The sequence below is a fragment of the Aedes albopictus genome, chromosome 3 (genome assembly GCF_035046485.1).
Source record: "Aedes albopictus strain Foshan chromosome 3, AalbF5, whole genome shotgun sequence".
In the NCBI taxonomy this organism is placed as follows: domain Eukaryota; kingdom Metazoa; phylum Arthropoda; class Insecta; order Diptera; family Culicidae; genus Aedes; species Aedes albopictus.
In genome coordinates, this window is record NC_085138.1 from 439,199,527 (window position 1) to 439,220,762 (window position 21,236).

The 21,236-nt window shown below is 44.1% G+C and overlaps 1 protein-coding gene across 2 annotated transcripts; it reads right to left on the bottom strand.

The window, feature by feature from the left end:
- Positions 1–5,477: 5,477 nt before the first annotated feature.
- Positions 5,478–21,182, bottom strand: LOC109425875 (chitinase-3-like protein 1). 2 transcript variants are annotated; one of them, XM_029876278.2, is made up of 5 exons: positions 20,980–21,167; positions 20,560–20,733; positions 20,011–20,498; positions 7,391–8,109; positions 7,140–7,321 (listed from the first exon to the last, which is right to left on the bottom strand). In XM_029876278.2, the coding sequence occupies exons 1-5, from the start codon at positions 21,044–21,046 to the stop codon at positions 7,225–7,227; spliced, it is 1,545 nt and encodes a 514-aa protein (XP_029732138.2). In that variant the 5' UTR covers positions 21,047–21,167; the 3' UTR covers positions 7,140–7,224. The 2 variants fall into 2 exon arrangements, with proteins under 2 accessions (XP_062712570.1, XP_029732138.2); XM_062856586.1 differs by lacking the exons at positions 7,140–7,321; positions 7,391–8,109; positions 20,011–20,498; positions 20,560–20,733 and adding exons at positions 5,478–6,362; positions 6,420–7,045 and having other exon boundaries at positions 20,980–21,182.
- Between the last annotated feature and the right edge of the window lie 54 nt (positions 21,183–21,236).

Below are 21,236 nucleotides of genomic sequence, written 5' to 3' on the forward strand. Positions count from 1 at the left end.
TTGTTTTGACAACCTCAACAAGAACAAAATATGATAAAGATCAAACACCACGTGTATTATAAAGTATAGGGGTTCAGCGGTACTCATTTTTTTATTTTAAATATTTAAAAAAAAATTCCATAAATGAACCGGCTTCATGGAGATAATAGGGTTGCACTTGGGATTTTTTCTAGGAGCTCTACCGGGAACTCCTCCAGGATTTCCACCGGAGATTCTGTTTAAGTTCCACCGCGAATTTCTACAGGAGTTTCACAAGAGACGAACCAGCCAAGGGCTGAAAGTCTCTTTAATAAAGACAAATCAATCAATCAATCAGGAGTTTCACAAATACAATTTTCTAAGAATTCCACCAGGATTTCAGATAAAAATTCCAGTGAAAGTTTTCAACGGAGCTCAGCCGAGAATTTGAATAGTTCCACTAGGAGTTTTCCTGAGAGTTTTGCTGGTTTTTTTTTTCGGAAAAGCTTTTAAAATAATGGAGGAAGTGCTGCTGGAATTTCCGGAGAAACTTTTGCAAAAATTCCAAAAAAAAAAACTTCAGATGAACTGCTTTCAGATGAAACTGCTAAAGGCATTTTTTTGTTTAGAGAGACTTTACCCTGAGGGGGCATTCGTCTCTGAGTGCTTAAGACATTCTCAAAGGAACTCTTGAAGATATTCTCGGAGAAACTTCTGAAAGAATTCTGAGGAAAACAAATCTTTCGGAATTTACTGACTTCTTGAAAAAAAAAATGCATTGACTGTATTGTATTTCCAGGGAGAGCTGGGGTAGGAATTTCAGAAATTCTTCAAAAAGCTCATAAAAAAAATCTTTCTTTGAAGGTCTTTTTAGAGGAATCGTTGATGGAGCTTCTTGAAAAATTCCTTGTACATGTTCTTGAAGATATTCCCGGAGAAGCTCTTTGAGGAATTTAAATATTGAAGGAATTCTCATAGGAACTTCCGAAGAAATTCCCGGAAAACTTTTTGAAGGATTATCCGGAGGAATTCATCATCAGGCATTTTCAGGTGTACTCACGAAGAAATCCCCGGAGGAACTATTCAAGGATTTCTCGAAACACCCCTCCTTGAGGAATTTTTAGATTATCTCCTGAGGAAAATCCTGAAAGAAATCTTGGGGAATATCGTGAAGAAATTTCCGGAAGAAATTCTAAAGAAACTCCCAAAACAAATTCTATTTAAGCTTTTCAAGCAGTTTGAGATCTCTCCTAAAGTGAACTTCTGAAATAATTCCTAGAGGGATTTCCCAGCGGTGCTTTCGAATTAAATTCTTGTAAGCATTCAAGGAAAAACAATTGAAAACATTTCAGGGGAAAATAATGTATGCATTACCGGTGCGATTCTGGGACCTATTACCGAACGATATTCTTGAGAAAGTTTATCAATTCCCACAAGTTTTTGTAAGACTCTAAGAGTAACTCCAGCATCAGTTGTCAGTGAAACACCCGGATACGTTTCCGAAAGAAGTTTTTAAGATATACCTGAAGCAACTTTTTAAGAAATTCCCAGAAAATATGTTAGAGGTAGATGGTTTTCCGGAGAAACTTTTGAAGAAATTCCCAGAAAAAAATCTTAAAATTCAGGTGAAACTTCTGGTTTCATTCTCGCATGAACTCATGAAGAAATTTCCGGGTAAAATCTTGGAGGATATCTCGAATGAACTCCCGAAGGAACTCTTGAAGATATTCTGGAGAACTTCTGGAGGAGTTTCGGGAATAAAAATCTTTTGAAAGGAAGAAACTCTCGAAATGGTTTTTTCACCTCTTGTTTTTATTTATTTTTATTTTTTGCATTTGAACTCCATGAAAATTCCTTGATGAGGAGTTCTTAAAAAAATTCCTGGAGAAACTCTTGAAAAAAATCCAGATACAGCTTGTGAAAAGTGTACGGAGGAACTCCCGAATAAATTTCTAAAACAAATTGAGAAAAATTTCCAGAGGAATTCCTGAAGGAATTCCCGGGGGCACTCCGTCAAACATTTTCAGGGAAACTCATGAACAAACTCTTGGAGGAGTTCAAGAAGGAATTCCCGGAGAAACTTTTGAGGGGATTCCCGTACAAAATATAAAAGGTATTCTTGAAGGAACTCCCAAAGGAACTCCTGGAGGAACTCTTTCATGCATTTTAAGGTGTACTCATGAAGAATTCCCAGAAAACTCCTCAAGGATTTCTCGAATTCCCCTTAAGGAACTTTTAGATTATTTCTGAAGAAATTTCCGGAAAAAAAATCAGAAGAAACTTCTTAAACTACTCCCATATGAGCTCCTTGTAAACATTCTGAAGCAGTTTGAGATATCTTGAAAAGTGAACTCCTGAAGGAATACCTAGAGAACCACCCGAGAGGTCCTATCGGATATAATTATTGGAAGCAATTAAAAGAAAACTTTTGAAGGCATTTCCAGGGAATAGAACGTGGGAATACCGAAGGATATTCTTGAGAATGTTTACCAGGAGGAATTTCCGCAAAAGTTTTTAAAAGATTCTAAGAGCAACTCCAGCATAAGATCCCAGTGAAACTCGCAGATACGGTCCTTAAAGGATGGAAGGACCTGAAGGATCTTCTTTTCCCAGAGGTTTTTTTTGGAAAAGTTGTTGAAGAAACTTAGAAATCCTGAAGGTGTTTCCGGAGGAACTTTTGCAGAAATTTCCAGGAAAAATTCTTGAAATGTAGGTGAAACTGCTGGACTCATTCCCGGATGAATTATTGAAGAAAGTTCCGGGTAAAATCTTTGTGGGAATCCCGGATGAACTCCCAAAGGAACTCTTAAAAAAATTTTCGGAGAACTTCTGAAGGAATTTCAGAGATAAAAAACTTTTGGAAGGAAGGCACTCTCGGAGGAGTTTTTTGACCTTTCATTTTTTTAATTATTTTGCATTTTCTGAAAGATTTTGCAGGAGAGCTGTGCCAGGGATTTTTGGAAGAACTTCAAAAGAAATTCTCGGAGAAAATCCTTTTAAGAAATCTCAAAGGTCTTTTTAGAAAAAATCTTAATGGAACTCCTTGAAGAATTCATAGAGGAGTTCTTTAAAAATTTCCCGGAGAAACTGTTGAAAGAATTTCAACAGATCGTAAAAAAGTTCACGGAAAAACTCCCGAAGGAATTTCTAGAACAACTTTTGATGAAATGTTCCAAAGAAACTCCTGAAAGAATTCCCAGGGGCACTCCGTCAAACATTTTAAGGGAAACTCATGAACAAACTCTTGGAGGAGTTCAGGAAGGAATTCCCGGAGAAATATTGAGGGGATTTCCATGCAAAATATTGAAGGTATTCTCAAAAGAACTCCTGAAGGAATACCTGGAAGATTTTTTAAAGGAATTATCCGTAAGAATTCCCAAAGGAATTCCTAGAGGAACTCCATCATGAATTTGCAGGTGTACTCACGAAGAAGTTCCTGGAGAACTCCTGAAGGATTTCTCGAATAAATCCCCTTAAGGAAGCTTTAGATTATCTAGCAGTTTGAGATCTCTTAAAAAGTGAACTCCTGAAGGAATACCTAGAGGACCACCCGGGAGGTCCTATGGGATGTAATTCTTGGATGTATTTAAGAGAAAACTATTGAAAGCATTTCCAGGGAAAATAATTAAGGAATTACCGGTGCAATTTCGGGCGATATTGTTCAAATATAAGAAATAGAATAGAAATTGCTGAAAAACATCACTGGAAAAAATTTTTCTCAATTTTTTTTTTCAGAAATTTTTATAATTTTTCCATTAGTGATTCTTTTGACTTTTTTTTTCAGCATTTCTTTCTAAAAGTTTTTCTTTTATCCCTTTGCGATTTCCATCGCTATTTTTTTTTAATTTTATAAAATTCTTTCAAAGTTAATTCTCTTTACATTAGTAAATTCCGTTGAGTCTTATGGGAGATCATTAGTCAACGTATTTGGGAATTTATTCGAATATTCCATCGTAGGTTTATTTGGATTTTTTTTTGCGGAAATTCCTCGTCTAATTACTATGATAACTTTTGCGGGAGTTTTCATATTTTTGGTTGTTTATTTGAAAATAATTTTTGCTATTCCATCTGCAATTTGCTTGGAATCGGTTTTTGTAATTTTAATTAGAATTATTTCGGATATTTTATGGGAAAGTAAGTACTTTGGATGTTTCTTTACGAATTTGATAGACCATTCCTTTGGAAATTACCGCGGTATTTTTTGGCACTAACTTCGATAATTTCTTTTATTATCATTTTTAGAATTCCATCGTCAACTTATATAAGTATTTTCTCGGAAATTTATTTAGAAATGCTTTTTATGATTTCTTTCTTTCGATTTTTTTAAATTTCATTGAAGATTCATATGAAAATTTCTTTCAAAACCTCTATAGATACTTCTTCAGCAACGCCTCTTGAAATGCTTTCAGTAGTCTCTTAGAAAATTCCCAAGCAGCACACATGTCATAGAATATTTCAGCGGTTTAGTTGGGTTTGTTTGACAATTTTATTATAAATTCCCACGGCAATTGTTTTACAAAATGTCAGGGATGTCATACAAAAAGTGTGTTTTTTTATCTGTATTAACAAGATTTTTAACCCTTTGCTAGTTCATCTCGGGACCCACGCTTTACTTCCCTTCCGAAGGATGAACTCACATTTTGTGAGTTTGTCGGGAGTGGGATTCGATCCCAGGTCCTCGGCGTGATAGTCAAGTGTTCTAACCATCACACCAGGTCCGCTCCGCACACAAAAAAAAGTGTGCCATAGGGGAGAGGGGAGATTGAAAATGGTATTTTTTTCGTGACGTTATTTATGGACCATAAAAAATAATAGATTAATTCACGCACATTGGTTATTTGATCCTTTTTCAATGGAATTTGACAATCAGCGAGTTGTAATCAGCAGCAATTCCTTGAGAATTCCTGTAACGAGTAGATCTAGTAGAAAAACAGGGTTTCCATTTTCATAATTGTTTCAAATTTTACAACTGTTTGTCAAAACCAACGTATGCATTTATATTGAAAAGATTTTAAAGCACTGATTCTCAATCTGAGCACAAAGTTCCTATAATATGTATCATGGTCCTAGTCATGGTCACGATGTCATATTTTCATCGATATTTTTTTTTATATTATTGTTTTGAATTTTGAATTTTGAAAAAAAAAAATAAAATGATCGATGGAACGTATCATTCAACTGAAAGTGCAGAGGTATTTTGGAGGAGAAGAACGCAGTGTGAGCGGTAATGTTGCAGCGTGAAACCCGGTAGAACGACGAAAGAAACAGCATACTCACCTGTATCGGGAGAAAAAAGTCGCCTGAGGGAAGTGGAGTGCTCAGCACTTCGCGCAGTGGTTTCGTGTCACGAGCCGAAATATGTAAGGACAAGAACGGAAGCCTCTTGACTGATGGACTGAGTTGATTGAAAGGTGGAAGCAGCAATTCGATTAGCACCTGAATGCCATGGAGAACGATGATTCTAAGTTCGGACATACTAACCAGATTTCTTTCTTCCATACAAGTACATGTCGATTAAATTGCATTTTTTTATTTTTCTCGTATAGTTTATATATTTTCATATCAAGTAATTATTAAATAAGTATTGTGAATTATGATAAAGCAATTAACGTTCAAAAAATAAAATCAATCTTTGTTACTCGAATCCTACGATTAATCTAAAACTATGATTAAAACGGAACATTGGCCTTCCAATTGCAAACGTTGTATCTGGTATCGAAGCATAAACCCGTGCCACAGGTTTGAACAGATAGGATGACAAACTTGGCAGCTGCGATGCATCGGTAAAACTTGGCACAGTCGTATGGATCACGAACGAATCCACTGCTTGGACATACTGCCGGAAGTCCCGTCGGTGCTGCCGTTGTAGTGGTTGTTGTAGTGGTTGATGTAGTGGTCGTTTTAGCGATCGTTGTACCTGGACTAGACGCCCAGGCAGCCGTAGTCCCCTCGCCAGTCTCTCTAGGGGCAAGGACTCTAATGCTAACAAAGTCCAACAGCGTAAACGGTCCGCCACCACAGACGTTCTTAACATCGTCACCGTCCACGGCCCACATCCCGATCCCAGCAACGTTGTACTGTAGAGCCAAAGCAATCTTAACCCCCAGTGAATCGAGGCTCTCATACGACACCCATTGATCTCCTTTGTACGCATAATGAGCCTTCTGAATATTACTCCACACTACCGTCCAATCGCCTTTCTTGAGCAGCTCACAAACTTCCAGGTAGTTCAGCACTCCAAGCGTACCCGTGTAAACTCCCTCATTTCCTGGCCCAATCGTCCTGGCTTTCAAGCCTGTCGCAAACGTGCTGGACAGTTTATAGCTGTGACCTTCCGTTGATACTCCCAATATGATCTTGGAACTACTTAATCCTGCACTGATCCATCCTCTTAAAATGGAGTCCTTAAAAAATGCGTTATCAAAAAGTGGAAAATCTTCGAAATTGTCTATGACACTTACCACATTAAGCTGTGCCTCATCGAGTGACGATTCCGCTGTCGACGGATAAGGCGGCGCATTGAAACCGGTCTTGGCATCCCAATAACCCCGTAAGTCGAATGCCATCACATTTACGTAGTCCACGTAGGAAGACAGCGCCGCAATGTCGTAAGACGACAGGAAAAAGTCCTTGGTGGGGGCAACTGAGATTGCAATCAGCTTTCCACTCATTGCTGCCTTGAGTTGCGACAAGAATGTCACGAAATTTTCACGATCCTCGGGATTTCCGCCCGCCAGGACAGGATACCGCCAGTAGAAGTCGATCCCGTCTAGGCCGTAGTCGTTGACTAGGGCGGCAATCGATAGGACGGTGGCTTTCCGCAGCGATACAATTGACATCAAGCTGGATAGTACGGAAGAGCTTTGCTCCGGTCCACCAATGGAAACTAAAACCTTCGCACCGGCAGCTTTTCCTAGGTTTACAAATTTGGAAATCGAACTTGCTGGTAGGTCAATCGTTGATACGGCTCCGTATGGATAAAGACGGGTGTACTGCAAAACCATGTGAGTACAAAGCTTCGGCTTCAGGTCAGTTATTGCTACATTACGGTACTCGGCTACGGAGTTGTAGTAGCAAAATAACTTGTCTGTGAAAGAAAGTTCCATGGTAGAATGTTTACGTCATAATGTATGTGTGTAAAGGTTCAGTGATTGAAACAACATTCAGAATATACTAATTATCTAAGATTTATTCTATCTAATTAGTAGAGTATTAGATTGACAAAAGTGAGCTGCTTCAATACTAGAATCTAAACTAACAACAAGTTTAACATTTGACTAGGTACGCCCAGTTGCAGTATGAGTGTTCTTCGTCAAAGTAGAGCCCTGTTTGGCACTTGAACCGCCAGCTGTCGATGACGTATCTGTTGGATGGATGAGAACATTGGTTAGAACGGTCAAGACTATCGGATCGAGTTGTGTGGAGTTCTTACCCAGCCGGATTACATTGGTAAAAATACTGGCAGTCTGTCGGATCTCTTACGAATCCATTCTTGCAAACCAAGGTTCCTGGAGCCACTGTTGTAGTGACAGGTGCAACGGTTGTGGTTGTGGTAGTTTTCGCAGTTGTAGTTGTGGTAGTTTTGGCAGTTGTCGTTGTAGTGGTTGTGGCAGGTTTAGCGGTGGTCGTGGTGGTTTTAGGAGCTGCAGTCGTTGTAGTTGTTTTTACGGTAGTTGTAGTAGTTGGAGCGACCGTAGTGGTTGTCGTTCCTGAAGAACCGAAAACTGCATTGTAGACGGCATTAGTGATAGGGTGAGCTCCGCCACCACAAATGTTGCGATCATCGTCCGACTCAATCGACCACACCATTACTCCTCCTATGTTCTTACTCTTCGCGTACGCAACTTTCAGAGCAATTGACGTTACGTCATCATACGAAATCCACTGGTTACCCAAGAACGCGTAGGGAACCTTCTGTATGTCATCCCAGCGAGTGGTATAGCCGGTTTTCAACCGTTCACATATCTCCAAATAGGACAAGGTTCCCGTTTCCAAAGTATATGGGCCGGCTGTTCCTCCACCAATGGTGCGTGCGCCAACCCCATTAGAGGTTGTCGAGGCTAGAGTGAAGGTATGACCGAAAGCGGGTACGCCCATGATCAGTTTATTGGCAGCCAAACCAGCATCAAGCCAGGCTCGTACACACGCGTCCTGTTAAATAATGATTTGTTTTAATATGTGGAAATAATGATGATGTAGGTATGTAAGAATATTGATGTGGTTCTCGAGCTCCCCGAACAAATTAGAAGCAAAAGACTACTTAACTTAAAACTAATTTAAACTAAACGCAACTCAAATATTCGAGTAATCACTGGAAGACTCATCAAACTCCTAAACTGAAGGCTTAGGTAGTATGGGGTTAGGGATCACCTCCATCAACCAACAAAGAAGCCAGGATAACATCCCCTACCCACTAAACCAGGGGTTCTCAAAAATGTTCAGCTTGGGACCCACTTTTAATTTTTAAAGAATTTGGTGACCTACCAACACGAAAATTTATAAAATAAGTATTTTTTTTTTTTGCAAATTTGGACTGCCTTTGTAAATGAATACATTTTATCGCTTTCACAGGCTGTGATAAACTTACGTTACGTAGCCCTCAAACTTGATTTTTTTTGTTTGTTATTAGTGCTTTTTTAATTTTTTGGAAAAGTCTAGGTAAGGTTAAGGTGCCCGATTTCAGAACGCAGGCAGTAGTTTCAATATTCAATATATTCCAGACATGACTTAAAATATAAAATTTTTAATAGAATTCAGGAGAAACTTTAATTCTAGAAATAACTCTTCTAGAAATGTATTCTCCATGGGAGTATTTGGAAATTAGAAAATGGCTAGCAATAACTTCGCGACCCACAGTAAATCAACCCGCGACCCACCAGTGGGTCGTAACCCATAGTTTGAGAAACGCTGCACTAAACCGTTCTCACATCTATAGTGGCACTGCCCCGGATGATGTCCAATAGTTTTGTCGTGTATGCCAGTAAACGCAAGCTTCTGGCTAGTGTCGCTACGTCCACTCGTGGACTCGAAGACGCTAAACAAGGGGTGGATCAAGGGTTCGGAGTCGGTTCCGTAGGACAAGTCTACCCTTATAGCGATTTAGTGACCGCGGGGAGAACTTCCTGGTAGCGTTGTTGTCGTGTCGTCGGTCTACTGGGTAAGATTCGAGCCCGAGGTTAGAAAGAAATCCTCGGTAAGGGCCCGGGCAGGGGTAGGTCGCACTGTCAGCAACTCCTTTTGATGCTAGCTGATAGGGCTTGAGCCTTCAGCAGAAATCGCGTACCAGTTCATGATGCTTGCGGATCAGCTTGGCGGGAGCGTGGTGGTTGCCCTGTTGTGATGAGGAACGCTCAGGAAACCGGCTAAGCGCCAGTATGCTACCTTGATGGATTCCCTAAAGCGAGCCATGGGAATGATGTTGTATGTCGAGGAGAGAGTAGTCATGGTTTTTACTTGTGTAGTAGAAGTCGGCCTGAACCCCACACTACCAGGACCTTCCTGTTCAAGTGTCTGTTGAGCAGATTATTCCTCCATGGTTTAGAAGAATATAGGTAAAAAAACTATTCCCATGGCCGTCAGGCCCTATGTCTCTTCGGAACCACCTAGAAGATATTGCTTCTGAGTGGGGCTGGAACACCATGACCAAAGGGTCCGCATACGATATACGTAAGACGTTACTGGAAATGCCAGGTGGTTCAGTACTGAATGATGTGAAACCAAGTTGGCTGAATCCTACTACTAGGATTCAGTCTGAGGTCAAACTCTGCATTGCTTCTTGGAATGTCGTTAGTCGGTTTACATGGCAAGTAGACGACGATCTTCATGGTAGTGAGTGAGCATTGCCCTATTCTCCTGTCGTAGCCCGTAGACCCACCGTCTACTACGACAAGTCTGAGGTGGAGCATTGAGAAGGCAGACTGGGACGGCTTCTCTCGAGATAACATCAACTGGTGGCAGAAAAAAAGTATCATGGTGGAATACCGAGGTCTACTGGCCTATCAAACATAGGCGTAAGCATCTAAGAGCCAATTGTGTAGGGTGGCTCCCAATGACCCCGTGAGGCCTTAGAAATTGAAAGAGTGTCAAAATACGCGTACCAGGACCAGGAGGGTCATTCGAGAGGAAAAAGATAGCGCGTGGGCTGACTTCTCAGCGAAGATCACTGATACCACTAGTTCAGCGGAACTATGGAAGAAGGTCAGAGCTGCCAGTAGTGGTGAGAACAGACACGCGGAAAAAGTGATAAGAATAGAGGACAACTTCACCATGATTCAAATACGGTGATATCTTTCCTGCACGCCTAGTCATTGGCAGAAGCCAAGTTCTGCTACTCACTTGAAGACGAAAGCGACCTTAGTCTAGCAATAGGCTACAATAAGGATTTCAGTTTGACCGAGCTCAACCGGGCCACACTGGAAAGGCTGCGAGTCCTAACGATATCGGGTTACCTTCCCACTTATCAGTCGGTTAGCCCTACTTGACACAAATAACTGGGAATGGTACACTGGAGCGATACATGACGAGTGGAGAAGAAGTTATTCTTAATTATAAACAGGCAATGGACATAACGCTGACGGAGGGTTAAAGACCGATAACCTTGCTTAGTTATTTGGGAAAACCCTCGTACCGTTGCATGTCAACAGAGCTAGAAAGCAACACACATTCCGATGCAGGGGAGACGCTCTTTCCCGAGCTTGACTGTCTTTTGGTGACTTCTAATCCTGACTAGTCTCAAGAGATGGAATACTCTAGCGCATTTGTTCAGGTACTTAAGCTAATTCTTAACTTCACCTTGAATGACCAAATTCGTGTACTTGGACTCACTGGTGACTACCGACAACGACATCAGCAGAGAAGTTAAGAGACGCATTGTTGCAGGCAATCGTGCTTACTTTGAACTCCACAGAACTCTACGATCGAACAATGTTCGCCGTCACACGTTGTTAACATCTACAAAACGCTGACTAGATCGGTAGTCCAGTATGGGCACGAATCATGGACTATGCGAACAGAGGACCAACGCGCCTTTTGGAGTTTTCGAACGAAAGGTGTTACGTACCATCTACGGCGGACTGCAGATGGACGACGGAACGTAGAGGAGGCGCATCTGTTAAAAGAGTCAACCAGATCGAAAATCTGGAAGCTACGGTGGGCGGGACACGTCACCCGGATGTCGGATAACAACCCGTGACCGGGAGTGCATGACTGGAGACGCACAGCCATAGATCGAGTAGAATAAGGACAATTCCGACGTACAGCAGAGGTCACTCAGGCCTTAGTCTGACCGGTAAGGTAATTTATCTTTATCAATCATGCCAAACAAATGAAGGAGAAACTCAAAACCAAGTTGAACATCCTTCCGACCCTCAATGGACGCTTCTCTGAAGTCTCTCGTGGCACTTTGACTAAAGTAACTAGAGTAAAGTGTGTCCCTAGCATACTTTACGGTTCCGAGTTGTGGAGTAGAAGTAGCACCACGGTGTTGAATATTCCAAACCTTCTGGTTGTTCTTACCACAAAAACGGGTGGCGATCTCCTACGTTGTGTCCTTTTTTATTTTCAGCTTTTCCTTCCACAGGACGACGGTGTGAGCACTGATGATAGGGTGCACAGGTGAGTATGATTTCGTATTTTTTCTTTTCAGGTTCCACGACAGAATGACGGCGATGGCACGGACGAAAACCACAGGCACGGAATCTTCTACGTAGTACAAATCAAAGGCACTAAACTGATCACTTGCTTCTAGTCTTTATTAATACACAGAAAGTATAACAAATTGTGTTCTGAACATTAATCTTCTTTATTACGCGACGACTAGTACTCTTACACTTCTGCTCTTCAAGCGAACCCAAATAGAACTGACCTATCCCAATCACTTTCGCTTTCTACAGACCGAGCTGATCCCTCAGTGGTCTGCTAGTGGGAAACCATATACATGGAGCCCACAAGATTTCCATGATCGGCAACGCTCGGGTGCAGTGTTGTCAGAAATACGATAATAAAGTAGCGCAACACGAACCGGTTAACCCGGGAGCTGTGGCGCAACTCTGCTATGATAGAACATACCCGCCGCCTTGAATAACATTCAATTATCAACAAAACAAACAAGCAAAATCATCTGACTACACATGCACAAAGGTTTTCTAAATTCTAGGAACAATTTCTAGGTTTTTTCGTAATTACTTAATCTAAAGCAGGCTCCAGTTGAAGTTCATCGTTGGATGTTGAATCGCTGTCATCAGGAACCGATGCGACGAAAGGAAGCAGGCAAATTTTCGCAATTGGTCGTTTGATAACACCTTTCGCAGTCAACAATGAAACGACCCGAGTGATGTTGTCGTTCCCGGGATGAACGGCGACTATACGAGCCAAAGGCCAGCGCAGTGTTGGCTGTTGCTCGTCGACGATGATGACAAGTTGCCCCAGCAGAAATTTCTCGTTCCTCGAATGACCCTTGGTGTCCTTTTGCAGCTCCTGGATGTATTCCTTCTGCCAATGGTGCCAAAATCGTCCGATGTGAGACTGAAGTTTCCAGTAGTGGTCCAGCTGACTTGTCGGAATGGTGCGAAAGTCTGGGTCGGGCAGAGCGAGAAGCGATGTACCGACGAGGAAGTGGCCTGGAGTTAATGCGGCCAAGTCGTCAGGATCCTCGTTCATTGGAAGCAGTGGCCGCGAATTCATTATCGCTTCTACCTGTGCTAGAACAGTGCTCATGTCCTCATAAGAGAGCCGCGTCGTGCCTATCTGTCGATACAGATGCTTCTTCGCTACCTTGATGGCCGACTCCCATAGCCCGCCGAAGTGAGGAGCTTTTGGAGGTGTGAAGTGCCAAGTAGTTCCTTCGGCGGCACATGTCGATACGATTTCCGCTTGGAATGTTTCTTCAGCGAGCATGCCATACAATTGGGTGATGTCGTTGCTAGCACCTTCAAAATTCTTCCCATTGTCCGAATGTATATCCGAGGGGCGGCCTCGGCGAGAGATAAACCTGCGAAGAGTTGCCAGGAAAGCAGACGTGGACAGTTCGCTGACTAACTCTAGGTGCACCGCCTTCGTTGCGAAGCACACGAAGAGGCACAGATACGCTTTCGTGGGAGCAGCTCGTTTGTGGATGGCCTTCAGGTAGAATGGCCCAGCGTAATCAACTCCTACTACGCTGAATGGACGACTGGGAATCACTCGGGCAGCAGGTAGCTGGCCGATTTGTTGCTGTGCAGCCACCGGGTTGAGACGATAGCATCGGAAGCAAGCACGAACTACATTTCGCACTAGTCTGCGGCCGTCGATCGGCCAAAATTCTTCGCGCATTGCTGCCAGCAGAGCACGCCCGCCGCCGTGGAGAAGCTTCTTGTGGTAGTGCTCAGCTACAAGGCGCGTGAAAGGGTGTGATTTGGGAAGGAGTGCAGGATGTTTGCTTTGGTAGGGCAATTTAGACAGACTTAGACGGCCTCCCACTCGCAATACTCTCTCTGGGTCGACGAATGGGCTCAACTTTCGAAGGGGAGAACGCTTTCCAACTACTTGACCATCTTGAAGGGCTTTTATTTCGGTGGCAAAGGAGTCATTTTGCGCAAGGCGAACTAGGGTCGTTTTGGCTTCAGCTAACTGTTGGGGAAAGAGGCTGACGGTAGTGGTAACTTGGTCTGATTCTGGTTGAGTACGAGTTTTGGCACGACAATTTGCAACGAAACGCTGGCAGTGAGCGACGACGTGGAGCAGGCGAGTGTAGGAGGACCATCGTAGGAACAACGAGTTGATCGGGGGTGACGTTGCAGTTGCCGCTGCGGAAACCGTTCGAATTTCAAAGTCTTCTTCGGGTACGTTTGGAGCTTCACATGTTGGCCAATACTGTGCTTGACGGGCTAACCAATCGGGTCCGCTGCGCCAGAGATTGCTTCCGACGAATTCCGCTACTGTCATTCCACGTGACACCAGATCGGCAGGATTTTCGTAGCCAGCGACGTGATTCCAGATACAGCCATGGGTGAAGTGTTGGATCTCTGAAACCCGATTACCGACGTATGTCTTCCAAGTGTTCGGAGGCGAACGGATCCACTGCAGCGTAATGGCAGAGTCGGACCAGAAAAACGAGGTGGAAATGTCGATGCCGATAGCTTTCTTGATCCGATCGTAAAGATGGGCACCTAAAACAGCGGCGCAGAGTTCCAAGCGTGGAAGACTAACTCGTTTTAGGGGTGCCACACGCGACTTGGATGCCAGCAGGCAAATACGAGTCTGACCTTGCGCGTTCTCGCAGCGAGCGTAGATGCATGCACCATACGCCGACTCTGAAGCATCGGAGAAAGTGTGTAGCTGGATCGTTGAGTTTGGCAAGAGTGCATAGCGGTCGACACGGTATGAGGAAATTTTCGGAAGTTCGCTGCGAATGTTCTCCCACTTTTGCTGGACCTGTTCCGGAACGGGATCGTCCCATCCGCAAGATAACAGCCAGAGCTCCTGCATCAAAATCTTGGATTTCACGACGACCGGTGCGATGAGACCAAGTGGATCAAATAAACGTGATATGGCCGACAAAATGGAACGCTTGGTGGGTGGTTTGCTGTTCTCATCGACACTGGAGTCGAAGCGCAAGGTGTCCGCTTCCGGTTCCCAACAGATTCCTAAGGCTTTCACGGTTTCGTTAGGGCTGAATTCGAGGGACGACTGAGTACCAATTTGGTCGTCTTTCAGGCCCTGCAGAACATCGAGCTCATTGGACGTCCACTTTCTCAGCTCGAAGCCTCCCTTGGCTAGTAGCTCGCTCATTTCCGTTCGCAGTCGAATAGCCTCTTGAACAGATTGTGCTCCTCCGATGAAGTCGTCGACGTAAAAGCTCTTGCGCAACGCAGGACCGCCAAGGGGGTACGCCTCGCCTTCGTCATCCGCCAGCTGTTTCAATGTGCGTGTTGCAAGGTAGGAAGAAGGCGCCAAGCCGTACGTAACAGTGAGCAATTCGTAAACCTGTACTGGAGAACTTGGAGTGAATCGAAAAAAGATGCGAACGAGCGACCTGTCGTCCGGATGCAGCAAAACTTGCCTGTACATTTTGGCAATGTCGCCTACCACGGCCACCTTGAAGGTTCGGAAGCGAATCATGATGTCCAGCAGATCATCCTGTACCACCGGGCCCACGGAAAGTGCTTCGTTTAGGGAATAGCCTGTCGAAGTCTTTGCCGAAGCGTCGAAAACTACTCGAACTTTGGTGGTCGTGCTGGAATCTTTGAAGACTGGGTGGTGCGGAAGATAGTAGGCTACTGCAGGTTCTTTTTCGTGCGTTCCTACCAAGCGCATGTGGCCAAGGTCGAGGTATTCCTGCATAAACGCGTGGTAATCTTCCTTGAGTTTTGCGTTCCGCTCAAGGCGCTTCTCCAAGAGCTGGAAACGGCGTAGCGCATTGGCTTTTGATGCTCCAAGCTTGACGTCGAAATCAGGTTGACGAGGCATTCGAACGATGTAGCGGCCTTCGTCATTGCGCTCGACCGAAGACTGGTAGACTGTCTCACAGTGCCGTTCTTCCACAGAGTAACCGTCGTTGAGGACCAATTCTTCAGTTTTCCAGAAGCGTTCAATGCTTTCCTCGAGGGACACCATCGAAATAGTTATGGAACTGGATGCAGAAGTGCCGGAAGCGGAGTCTGGGTGGATTTGAGTAGAAGAACCAGCGACTATCCAGCCGAAAACGCTATCAACGAGGACTGGGAGATTTGCAGCCAACTGTAACCGTGCAGCACTGGGGAAGAACGAATAGAAATGCCTCGCACCGAGTACCAAGTCAATGGGCTGCGACTTGTTGAACGAAGGATCGGCCAGCACCAGTTCCTTCGGGATATTCCACCCTGCCGTAGAAATATTCTGTGAGGGAAGGTCTGCTGTGACTTTGTCCATCACCAAGAAGTTGACATCACACGAGAATGGCTGATTCTGCGACCGAATTTCGGTGTAGACTGACTGGCGCACAGGCTTGGACAATTTACCGGCACCCTGTACCGTAATGTTGACGTTGCTGCGCCGCAGACGAAGCATGCTGGCGAGTCGCTCGGTTATAAGATTTGGCTGTGAGGCGCTGTCCAAAAGAGCGCGCGCTGGATGTTCGTGACCGAAAGCGTTTGTTTTGTTGATAATTGAATGTTATTCAAGGCGGCGGGTATGTTCTATCATAGCAGAGTTGCGCCTATCTGTCGATACAGATGCTTCTTCGCTACCTTGATGGCCGACTCCCATAGCCCGCCGAAGTGAGGAGCTTTTGGAGGTGTGAAGTGCCAAGTAGTTCCTTCGGCGGCACATGTCGATACGATTTCCGCTTGGAATGTTTCTTCAGCGAGCATGCCATACAATTGGGTGATGTCGTTGCTAGCACCTTCAAAATTCTTCCCATTGTCCGAATGTATATCCTGGTCACGGCACCAATTTTATGGTTGTTCTTACCACAAAAACGGGTGGCGATCTCCTACGTTGTGTCCTTTTTTATTTTCAGCTTTTCCTTCCACAGGACGACGGTGTGAGCACTGATGATAGGGTGCACAGGTGAGTATGATTTCGTATTTTTTCTTTTCAGGTTCCACGACAGAATGACGGCGATGGCACGGACGAAAACCACAGGCACGGAATCTTCTACGTAGTACAAATCAAAGGCACTAAACTGATCACTTGCTTCTAGTCTTTATTAATACACAGAAAGTATAACAAATTGTGTTCTGAACATTAATCTTCTTTATTACGCGACGACTAGTACTCTTACACTTCTGCTCTTCAAGCGAACCCAAATAGAACTGACCTATCCCAATCACTTTCGCTTTCTACAGACCGAGCTGATCCCTCAGTGGTCTGCTAGTGGGAAACCATATACATGGAGCCCACAAGATTTCCATGATCGGCAACGCTCGGGTGCAGTGTTGTCAGAAATACGATAATAAAGTAGCGCAACACGAACCGGTTAACCCGGGAGCTGTGGCGCAACTCTGCTATGATAGAACACCTTCAATACAATGATATTTTTAGAATCTGTTCAGGCGTTTTCAAGACTTCAGCGGTAGCTTCTCTACTGGTGGAGGGTGGAAGGCTATCACTAGTACATCTGGTAGTGAAGGACTTGGCTACACGGGCCCAGTAAAGGAACCATCGATCTAGTTGGATGCCGGTAGTCCAGTGTGCCTTGGGTCAGTGGTATGGTCTTACATCGACGGACCATCCTAAGTTAGCCATTAGGCCTTCGCTTATGGCAACGAGTTTGAGAGGTGGACGTTCCTGGGATCGCTTGGTGCATAAGGGGAGCATGCGGGGCTGATACCTGTCCTGAAGTGGCTCAGTCTATCGTTTGCGGATAGGCCACACTATTTCACCGATAGCTTATTAGTATAAGAAGAAGTATGCTAAGGAGTGTCTGGGGAGGCCTCTGTTCTCTATGGTATCTTCTCAGCAGAGGCCCTTGGATTACTGCAAGCATGTAGGCATTCAAAGGGGTCTCGGGCAGTTGTATTCTCAGACTCCGCAAGTTGTCTGTCCGCACTAGAACATGGATAAATTTTCGAGATCCGAAGGTTCTGACTTGGCTGAGAATCGGTTACGCTCGGCTCACCCATGAATATAGATTCGGTGGTAATACGGTCTATTGTCAGGGATGTGGGTAAATACTAGACATAGCGCACCCCCACTAGTAGAATGTTTAGCACGTGTGGAACTGAGGATGGAACTCGGCATAAACGGTTCTATACGGAACGTATTGGTTGACGACCGTGACGCTGAAACAGTAATTATAAAGCTGATTTGTGCATTAGGACTCTATGACGCTATCTAGTGCAGTGGGGCTCTGGTGCTCTATGCTGCAAGACGTAGAGAGGTAGAGAGTGAGTTCAAGAGATGTCACTAGCTACAATACGCGAGATATTGTACTTCACAACAGTACTAGATAAGGCAGTGCCAAAACTCAGAAGTTGGCTCTGCATTGAAATGCACAAGGGATGGCCTTTGGGGGTTAAACCCCTCCCATTGCCGATGGTGCATACACTTGGTGCCCCTCCGCTCATTCCGTAAATTTGGGGAAAAAACCCCTCCCTTGCCGCCTTTTTATGTGTACGGGCCTGAAGAGTGGTAAGGTCAACGATTAAATCTAGTTCTCAGGAGTGAGGATACCAGGCTGAGGTATCCAAGAAATCCAGGGAACATGTATAAGAGACAATGAGGTAAGTAGGCGACTAGTGCAATGTCACGATTCTCTGACCAAGGGGTAAGCTATTACCATATGTCGTCATGATTGAACTCCCCTAATTTAAAATGATTGTGTTCTTTACATCAGGGTCACTACTGCACAGCGAATTGCCCTTGCTGGAGAGCTATCTCAGCGGTTTTTAAAAACGACAAGATACTGCCTACGGTCTACTTTCCGGAAGCCTCAACCTTCTCTTGAGAATGATCTTCTCGAGCACCTCCGGTCGTGTAGAGCAACATATAGCTCTATAAGCCAACGTTTCATCGGGAGGTTTTCGCACATTTGGTAATCCCAAGTAACATTTTGATGTCCAATTAGTCTTGTAGAGGCGTTGGGAACCGTCATAAAACCTTATACATTTTATTTTGTTTTTATGATGGTTCAAAAAAGCTCTTCTCTTCGACTAAATAATGTTACTTTGGAATAGGACAAGGCTAGGCTTTCAAGCCAAATGGAAAACGATTAACAAATTTTTAGGCCAAGTATGGAACTCTGTCCGGATGTGAGGCCTTACCTATGATAAGGGCTTTTACAACTCCTTCAAATTCCTCATCGGTAGCCCTCCCCTCATCGCCAACATCATCAAGCGGTCCTTCGAAAGAAGGTTATGGAATAGGATAATGACGCGGAAAGAACCCCTCGATGATCCTGAGATGATCTCGAGACTGCTCTGTAGGAGCCAGAATTCTCTCGCCTTGGTCAGATCTAGACGAATCGAGCTCAGCAGCTGGAGTATGATTATCCTGAAATTCAGTGGTTTATGTGCATATGAACGACATGGATATGATCTTCATAACATTTGGAACAATGGCAGAGATGTTTATCCACCTGAAACACGAAGCAGCAAAGGTCAGGCTGGTAATGAATGCGTTAACTACAAATTATTTTGAAACAAACTGGTGGCATCGTATATACCTTGATACAATTGCTGAGAGAATATGTTGATTACCAGGATGTGTTCAAAAAGATCTGGTCAACAATAATGTCAAAATACCAATATTTTTTTTTTACTGCGTTCATACTTTCTGGGGTGGATGGTTCAGTACCGTATGGTTAAGACCGGTGATTCTCTACGGGCATGAGACATGGACTATGCTCAAAGAGGACATAGAAGCACTCAAAGTGTACGAGTGTCGGGTGCTTAGGATGATCTGACAAATTGTCAGACGTGGCCGAGGTTGGAAGATTGCTGCCACAAACTGAGTGCTATGGCGAGGAATTGTTGATTCAGTTTATTTTATAAACATGATGCCATAAACTGGGAAAAACTTCAAAATAAGAAGACACAGAATGTTAATTATTTGGAAGAATGTGAAAAAATGAGTTCTGGTTCGAACCCACGACTCCGTATTCGTTGAACTGGCGCTTTAACCAAACAAGCCACATAACAAATAACGATTCTGTGGAATATAAAGCCAAACTGACTCCGTGTCCACACCATGCACACACAGAGATGGAATTGTTGAAATAGGACTGTTCATGGTGAGGGCTTTCTATTCCGAAGAATCGTTACCTTTTCTGTGACTTAGCTTGTTAATGCGCCGGTCTATCGAATACGGAGTCATGGGTTCAAATCCCACCAGATCGCGATTTTTTTCACAATTTTATCTCGTAATTGGCCAATGAATCAATATTCTGCTCTGGGGGGTGGGAATATTCTGCTCTTCTTATTTTCATGTTTTTCTTTGAACGTTAAGTCGTACCTGCAAATTGGTACAAGCCTGTAAAGGGCAGAATTGACATAATGTCATATGTACTAAATTTATGAGGGGATGTTATACCTATGGGTGAATATGATGATTATTTAGTGTATGTTATTATTTTTTTTCGTAACCACTCTCACTTACCAAATTGAGCATGCTGGTAAAGGAATCCGTTTCCCAGGTGGCAGCGTAAAGAGGTGAGTTGTGCCCAGTCTGAGCATCCCAATAGGCGTGCAAATCGTACGTCATGAGATTGACGAAATCGACATACTGGTTGATCTCTGGCACATCGTATGCCGATCTGTGGTAATCTTTCGTCGCTCCGACCGCGATCGATAGTAGATAACCTAGCGGTTGCAACCGCGCACGCAGTTCTTTCAGAAGCGTGACAAAGTTCACACGATCCTCTGGCTTTCCACCACGAAGCGTTGGGTATTCCCAATCGACGTCGAACCCATCAAATCCGTAGGTTTTGAGTAAATTGACGACGGATTCGATGAAAACCTTACGGGATGCAGTCGACTCAGCCATGACTGCGTATGAATGTGAATCCTCGTTCCACCCACCAATCGCAACTAACAGCTTAACTTTAGGATTTTTCGATTTCAATCCGACAAACCGCTGGAATCCCTCTGGATAAAGCAATAAAAAAGATTGTTAAAGCTGTCTCGGCACCATTCGAACTCGACTCACGCAATGTCACATCGTTCCATGTATCCAAAATCTTCACCAAATTGGTACTCGCATCCAAGCCCACAAACGAGTAGATTATATGCGTACACAGATTCGGGTTGATGTCCTCCACGTCATACTTTCCATTAGAAACACGATACGTAGCCCAACTGCCGTAATAGCACACCACCTTATCTGAAACGCAAACAGAAGGGACACTCATTGAACACTCATCCGCCGAACCCATCCTGTTCAAAGCAAAACTTTCCTTAATCGTTCTCGCAAGGAAACAATTTTTTATCACTTTTTCACTGCAGTATTTCGCAGATCACATGAACTGTTCACTCGCGAGTCAGTATACCAGATAAGCAGACAGACACCGAAAAAAAAAACGGAATTTATGACAAGCACACACGAGCACAGCATTCCCCAAATTCCTACCGGTGGCAGCCTGCAGCGTCGTTGCTCCGCAAAATAGCACCAGCAGCCCAAGTGCCCAGGATCTCATCTTGACACCAAGAACTTTAACTTTCAGTCACACACTCGCTTCGAAGTGGTGACTCTAAAGGTCACCTCTCAGCTCGAGGGGGGGGGGGTCAACTACGATCACGCGGGGGGAGGGCTGATCCTCTGCTTCCACACGACACGAAAGTCCGGAAGCCAAGTCAGCACCACAATTGAAGCCGGCGCAAATTCGC

Excerpts from the sequence above, each read along its gene's own strand:
- LOC109425875 (XM_029876278.2), bottom strand. The coding sequence starts at position 21,046 with ATGAGATCCTGGGCACTTGGGCTGCTGGTGCTATTTTGCGGAGCAACG. Across the intron at positions 20,499-20,559 it reads ATGGAACGATGTGACATTGC|AGGGATTCCAGCGGTTTGTC; the intron begins GTGAGTCGAGTT and ends TGCTTTATCCAG. Across the intron at positions 8,110-20,010 it reads TTACCAGCATGCTCAATTTG|GACGCGTGTGTACGAGCCTG; the intron begins GTAAGTGAGAGT and ends ATTATTTAACAG.